At 39.5% G+C, this 7,922-nt stretch overlaps 1 protein-coding gene across 1 annotated transcript; it reads left to right on the top strand.

The window, feature by feature from the left end:
• The first annotated feature begins 252 nt into the window (after positions 1 to 252).
• On the top strand, positions 253 to 7,439 carry MGARP (mitochondria localized glutamic acid rich protein). Its single transcript, XM_024745157.1, has 3 exons — positions 253 to 351; positions 5,183 to 5,276; positions 6,617 to 7,439. The coding sequence occupies exons 1-3, from the start codon at positions 262 to 264 to the stop codon at positions 7,072 to 7,074; spliced, it is 642 nt and encodes a 213-aa protein (XP_024600925.1). The 5' UTR covers positions 253 to 261; the 3' UTR covers positions 7,075 to 7,439.
• The last annotated feature ends 483 nt before the right edge of the window (positions 7,440 to 7,922 follow it).

The following is a 7,922-nucleotide window of genomic DNA, read 5'->3' as shown; positions in this document are numbered from 1 at the left end:
CCTTCGAAGTAAAGCATGATGCGAAGCATCAGGATGACAGGTTTCATAAGTAATTATCAAATTAGATTAAGAAAATGTCAAGTGGAATTATTACCCTACCTTGTAATACTGTATTCCTTTAAGCTAAATTCAGTTGATGTTAATAGATTCTAGGTTCACTGAGGGGTAAAAAATTTTTTTTGGATGTAATCATTTAAAATAGTTTTGCCCGTGGTGGAGCTAACTGTGTTTAAACTTGTTTTCCTAGCATCTCTTCGCTGGATGTCATCTAACAAATTCCCTGGATCATCTGGATCAAATATGATCTATTATCTGGTTGTAGGTGTCACAGTCAGTGCTGGTGGATATTATGTAAGTGTTTTAATCACCTTGGTGCTCAGGAATTCATATATTTTACAACCTGTGGTAAAACTCAAAGCAATGTCAAGATCAAGACATGGGATTAATTAAATATACAAGATTATGAAAAAAAATTTTAAGTATAAAATACTTAATACCACTAACTATGGATGACTTTCATTAAAAACAATGTTATTATAAATACTAACAGTACTAATGGCTGACCTTCGAGTGTTTACCACGTGACAGACTCATGGCTCATTTAATTATTACAACAATTCTTTAAGGTAGGTACTATTATTAACATTTGACAAGAACTGTTTTGAGAGAGAAACGTTTTAAAAATTAATAGACTTTATGGGACTTCCCTGGTGGTCCAGTGGTTAAGACTCCACGCTTCTACTGCAGGGGGTGCGAGTTCCATCCCTGGTCAGGGAACAGAGATTCCCCATGCTGCACAACACGGCCAAAAATAAATTAATAGACTTTACTTTTTGGAGCAGTTTTAGGTTTACAGAAAAATAAGCAGAAAGTACAGAGAATTCCCATATACTTCCTCTTACCCCTCTGCCCCCCTTTCCCAAATCAACAACCTCGCTTTAGTGAGATACATTTGTTACAACTGATGGGTCAACACTGATACATTATTATTGACTAAAGGCTGTAGTTTACATGAGGGTTCACTCCGTGTTGTACATTATATGGGTTTTAACAAATATATACTGACATGTATCCACCATTACAGTAGCACACAGAATAGTTTCATTGCCCTAAAAATGCCCTGTGCTCCAACCATTCATTCTTCCCTCTCTCCCCCTAGTCTTTTAACTGTCTCCATAGTTTTTTATTAGCTTTACATCTTTACTTTTATTTATTATTTTTATTTTATTTTTTTTCCACTACGCAGGCCTCTCCCGTTGCGGAGCACAGGCTCCGGACGCGCAGGCTCAGCGGCCATGGCTCACGGGCCCAGCCGCTCCGCGGCATGTGGGATCTTCCCAGACCGGGGCACGAACCCGTGTCCCCTGCATCGGCAGGCGGACTCCCAACCACTGCGCCACCAGGGAAGCCCTTTACTTTTATTTTTTTTAAGTAGTATTTATCTATATATATATTTAAAATTCAAAATAGACATATATAAAATCAAAAGAATGTTTTCCTCCCTGGTCTTCCTTATCCACTCCCCACAAGTAATCACCATAAAACAAAGCTTTTAATAGTATGATTTTGGAGCTCAAAAAAAAAAGAGAAACATTTGTGAGTTAATGAGATAATTCTAGGAATTCCCTGGAGGTCCAGGGGTTGGGACTCAGCGCTTCCCCTGCTGTGGGGCCAGTGCAATCCCTGGTTGGGGAACTAAGATCCTGTAAGCTGCACTGTGGGGCCAAAAATAAATAAATAAATAATCCTATTGATCTGAATCATTCCTCCTTTTGCCATAAACTTTCTAAACCGAAATCTGATCTTTATTATGAATAAAATGAGAATAAGTATATATTCTTCAGGAACCATAAGACTGCACAATCACTACCTTTTGGTTTGACCTTACAGAAATATGCATAAAGAGGTTTTTAGTCCTAACTAGGAGCAGTTTAAAGGACTATGTAGGTAATGAAAGCAAAATACATATCCTACTCTTCAGAAACGTGAAAGCCTCAAGAAGCCAGGAAAGTTCAAACGTGTCACTTACATGATTGTCTTCCACTAACCTACCCGCTTTCACTCATACCCAGATTCCTTTGCTTTTACCATCTTTCTACTGCTTAATATTGAATTCACTGCCTAGGGCTGCTATCGTTGGATATAGGCCACTGGAAAACAGATTAAACTAGGCCATGTGATTATGTGGAAAGCTGGAAGACTGAATTTCATCTGGACATCGCTACACCCCTAATCATGTTTACCAGTGCCAGACATGAACCTCTGCAGTCCGCTAAATCCTCCTTTGCAAAAGCAATCTTAACTGGCTGGTTAGAAACTGGCTACGCCTGAGAGCTCTTTCTGGCCTTGTTCTCTCACAGTGGGAGTGGAAATTGGACAAGGTGATGATCTCTAAGTCCCTTTCCACCTCTAAGATTATGTCGTTTTTTCGTTTGTTTGTTTTTTTGCGGTACGCGGGCCTCTCACTGTTGTGGCCTCTCCCGTTGCGGAGCACAGGCTCCGGACGCGCAGGCTCAGCGGCCATGGCTCCCGGGCCCAGCCGCTCCGCGGCACGTGGGATCCTCCCGGACCGGGGCACGAACCCGTGTCCCCTGCATAGGCAGGCGGACTCTCAACCACTGCGCCACCAGGGAAGCCCAGATTATGTAGTTTTTATCTGGAATGTTGGAAGCCTTCATTCCCAAGAATCTTAGGCTACTTTCAGGAGGAAATACAGAACCTGAGGCACTCAAAAACCCATATTCTAGCCTTCCCCTTCCCTTCCTTGTCCTGCACTAAAATAAATTCTATATTACGTTTATCTGAATTGAATCCACAGATGCTCCCTAGGCAAGAGCACTTTTTCATTTCCAAGTAAAATCTACTACCAGAGCCTCTGAAAATCTGAGAAAGGCCCAGGTCACTTCCATGTTTTGAGGGTCTGGGTATCTTGGGAGAGCAAAATGCCAGACTGGCTTCTGAAAGCTGTGGTAGATTTTAGATGCTTACATTTAATAAATACAAAATATCATTTGGAAATAACTTCAAAGTCTAATTTTGAGACTCTCTCTTCTAAAAGACCTTTCTTCTACTCTGTGCTTGATACTGTTCGATTTGAAAAAGCTAGATCCTCTGGGTTACACATGAGTGTGAATTATTCTTATATCTCTTTGATTCTGCTTTAGCAGCTAAATTGTGTTTTAGCCCCTTGAACAATAAGACTAATGTCCTAGGGATGTTGCAGCTGGGATGGCCATTTCAGGGACATGAACTTGAGCACAGGTTCAGCTTTACTGTACTGAGAACTGAGGGTGCTGACTCCGTGTACAAGTCAGGAGCTCCCACCCCACTAGGAAAATATGCCCTGCTGTTATACAAAGATGTTGACTGTCATTCCTGCTGATCCTGTTTGCTCTGTGTGTTTCAAAGCCAGATGATTCAAGTCAGAATTCACCAAACCCTGAGGGTTTGTTCAAGGGCCACTTTTGCAATATTTCCACCCCCGAGTTTTGGAGTTTTCCATTTTCACAGTCTAATTTTAACATACTATAAAATGGTTTGTAATTTGCATAGGATAACTTTTAATGAGGTTAATGGTGTATAATGATTAAAAATTTAGAAAATACTACATATAAATATGCAAATTTTAAAAATCTGTCATCCTACCTGCCACTAAGAGAGAAATATCTACCAACATGTTTTTAAGCTGAGATAATATGAACAATATTATCTAGTGAGATTTTCTTTTTTGTTTTTGCGGTACGCGGGCCTCTCACTGTTGTGGCCTCTCCCGTTGCGGAGCACAGGCTCCAGACGCGCAGGCTCAGCGGTCATGGCTCACGGGCCCAGCCGCTCCGCGGCATGTGGGATCCTCCCGGACCGGGGCATGAACCCGTGTCCCCTGCATCGGCAGGCGGACTCTCAACCACTGCGCCACCAGGGAAGCCCGAGATTTTCATTTTTAAAATATCATTGTCTAATATGAATACGCCAGAGAATACTACTTGATTTTGAAATGAAAGGAGGCCTGCACATTATATCTAAGATTAAGATAGCTTTATCACCAATTTTGTTTCTCAAGTAACCTGTGGGTCAGTCATATTACTGCTTTTAATGACTAAACCTAGCTGACTTAAGGGATCTTCATTGGGGTCTACAAATGGGTCATTTTGGAAGACTTTTGGAAAACTTTTCATTGCGGGAGAATTGAGTTTCACCTGCAGTTATAAGAACTAATACAGAGAGAGCTCATTTCCCCCAGTGACAACATCTTTGCTAACTATAAAACAATATCACAGCCAGGAAACTGACATGGATACGATCCATAGACCTTATTCAGATTCCACCAGCTTTACATGCACTTGTGTGTGTGTGTGTGTGTGTGTGTGTGTGTACGCTCAAGTGCATGTATTTAGTCCTAAGCAATTTTATCACGTGTAGATTCGTGTATTCACCACCACAGTCAAGAGACAAGACTGTCCCATCACCACAAGGGTCCCATGTATTGTTCTTTTGTAATTGTACTCACTTCCCGCCTGCTCTCCCCCTCCCTTCCTCCTGACAACTACTCATCTGTTCTCTATTTCTCTATTTCTTGTCATTTCAAGAACATTACCCCCCCAAATTAATAATAATAATAGTAATGTTACCTAAATGGAATCCTAAGGTGTGCAACCTTTGGAGATTGGCTTTTTTCACTCAGCATAATTTACCTGGAGATTCATCCAAATTGTTTCCTGTATCTATAGTTCATCCCTTTTATGGCTGAGTAGTGTCCTAGGTCCTGGACGTACCACAGTCTGTGTAACGATTCACCGGTTGTAGGACGTCTGGACTGGTTCCAGTTTTTTGATTACAAATAAAGCTACCATGAACATTTGTGTACAGGTTTTTGTGTGCATATAAATTTCCATTACTCTGACACAAATGCCTGTCAGAATATTTTGATTCTAGCATAATTTTCTTTTCTTCTTGGTCTTTATCTATCCACCTTGTGTGTTTTCAGTTATCTTTGACCTCTGTTAGAACATTTGTTTCTTTCCTTTTTTAAAGCATTCTACTTATTGACAGAGATTTCCAGAGGGGAAATAAAAGAGTAGATGGTGTGTATTGGTTTCTCCTGTTTGAACTGTAGATAGCTTTAAACTTGGCATGATGAATCTTAGAGCTCAAGAAATAAACTTAAGCACACATTTACTTTCAGACTTACAAGAGAATCACCTCAGAGAAAGCCAAACACAGCGATCATATAACGAATTTGAAAGAAAAAACCAAAGCAGAGTTACATCCACTTCCAGGTAAAGTGAATTTACTCTTTTCTTTTTCCTTGAGGCACTGATTTTCATTATCTTAGTCTAGCAATGGACAGTATTTGTTTTTGGCTTCTTTACTAACTTAATCCAAAATGACTCTGGGTAGAAGTTCATTCAGGAAGGGAAAGTCCAACCAAAGCCTAAAGAATATTGTTAGAGGTTTTGGATGAGAGCATTTGGTAAATGAAAACATTGTACATTTGATCTGCTGACCAGCAGCTTTGACTTCTTTGTGTGGTAATATTACTTTTCCCCTACTCAGGTTTCCATTCATGCAGGCATAATTTTAGTATCTGTCTCTCTCAGCAGCTTGACCTTTCATTTCTCTCGTTAATTTTTTCTAAGTCATGAAACAAATTTTGTTTCAGTTTTGGCTAAGACCACCTGTGTGCGGTGACATTAGAAGATTCAGTCATGTCTACTGAGTCCCTCAGTTGATCTGACTGATAAAATGGCAACTTGTAAGAACAGAAGTTTGACATTTTCACCCTAATGTATATTTCTTGCCTAAACTGCTTGCTTTAAACCATACTTTTTTCCATCTCAACTATAAGACCATTATTATCAAATACCATGATCACTATTTAGGGACAAAGAAAACAGCTGCTCATGGACCAGTTTTAACCTTTTAGTCATGAGAACAATAAGAAACAGAATATCATTAGTAAACGTTATTGAATATAATCATGAGATGGCTGATTGTAATAGTGATAAAATACAGCATTTCCATAACACTTCCTTGGTTTTAAACCCCTCTTCATACATATTATTGTAGTCAATCCTCCCAATAGTTCCGTGAGGTAGGTATTATTAATATCCCCATTTTACAGATGACAAAACTGAGGTTGAGGGAGGACTAGTGGCTTTTCCGAGTCATCAGCTAGTAAGTTAGCTACTTTTCCATGCTATTTCACATGACACATTGCCTGTTTATTTTCATGGTTTGTATTTAAAATAAATAATCACATGAAATTATTATTTTCTTAAGTTCAACAGATTCAAAAGGGTTTTCAGAAGAGCAGACCCTTCATTTTACCTCCCCAGAGGCAACCAATAGCACCAGTTTCTTTGTGTCCTCCAGGAGAGGGTCTCTACAAATATAACTCTAGGTCTATATTACCCTCCTTTTGTCCTAACACAAATAGTACCATACTGTATACATTGCTCGTTTCCTTGCTTTTTTTTTCACTGAACAGACTACCTTGAAGACCATGTCATATCGGTACTTATTGATCTGTCTCATTTTTTTAAATGACTGCACAGTGTCTCACCGTTTTCCCATGCTCTTTAAATTAATACTTTGCTTAATGGACTAAATTTTAAAGGTGAAAAAGAGAACCTTGTGGGTGCCGAGGAAGCCAGTTCAGAAGCTCCCGAAGCACCTTTAGTGGAAGCTTCGGTGGTGGATGCTGCAGAGCTTCCCAGTGCTACAGTTGCAGTCATCAAAGAGGCTTCCCCCTGTCCAGACAATGTGGAGGCTGCTGCCGAGGAGACCACTGCCGCTGGTGCTGAAACTGGGTCAGAGGCGACAGATGCGGGGACGGGAGAAACCACAGAGGTCAGCACTGAAACCACGTCAGAGGTTACCAGCGCAGTTCGGGATGAAGCTGTTGCCATCCATAGTGATAAAGGTACAACCGAGAACGAAAGCTGTGGTGAATATGCTGAACTGGAAGAAAATTCTCCAGTTGAGTCAGACTCCTCTGCTGGGGCTGATTTACAGGAAGAAGCCAGTGTTTGTTCTGAGGCCGCCTCAGCCCAAGGCTTATCTCATGCTGATTGACACGTGGGCAAAAAAATGCCACAGAGGGTCTGATAGGTGTTTTTGTAGTTTCAGTAACCTTAGATTTTAAAAAGGCTTCTTTTCTAGAAAATGTTAGTGTGCCTTGAGGATTTGGGGTAGCTACTGCTAGATTTCAGGATCGAGAGATTTGAGATTTTGCATGCTGAATAGTTTTCTACTCTCTGGGATCAGAATATGACATGTAAAGAGCTTAAAGAGTTTCACCTGTGGATTTAAATTTTATATCATAGGAATTGAGCTATCTATACAACCTGCATTCACTTTAATTTTGCTATAATTTTAACTTTCTTTAATGTATGTAAATCTAGATTCTTGAGTTTTGATTTGAACTCATTTAAATAAATTTGGAAAATCTTTAGTGCTTCTATTATTATTCACTAATATTTATATGTATAAATAGTACATACTAATATACACACATAACATCCCATGAACATTGCAATGTTATCAAAGAAAACATAATCTAGGGAGAACTCTGCATAGGGCAATATATGTATCCATTCTCCCATCTATATTACACGGCAGGCTGTGCCAGTATTTTCCATTTCAGTTTAACTCTCTTCAAGCAGCATTTATCCTGGCACTTTTTGCCAGTCGTCATTCATTCATTCATTCCCATAGTCAACAAATGTTAACTGAGCACCTGTAATTTACCAGGCACTGTTTTAAGTGTTGAGATTAAAAAAAAAAAAAAGATAAAAATTCCTACCCTTCCCAGCTCATGTTCTAGGGTATATATAAATACTCTAAACAAATATAAATAATAAACAAGATAAATAAGACAACTATATAGTATGTTAGATACTGATAAGTATTTGAAAGGAAAA

The sequence above is a fragment of the Neophocaena asiaeorientalis genome, unplaced genomic scaffold (genome assembly GCF_003031525.2).
Source record: "Neophocaena asiaeorientalis asiaeorientalis breed wild unplaced genomic scaffold, Neophocaena_asiaeorientalis_V1.1 scaffold65, whole genome shotgun sequence".
Lineage (NCBI taxonomy): Eukaryota > Metazoa > Chordata > Mammalia > Artiodactyla > Phocoenidae > Neophocaena > Neophocaena asiaeorientalis.
The sequence above is the reverse complement of the archived record's forward strand: the minus strand, read 5'-3'. Positions and strand labels throughout refer to the sequence as shown.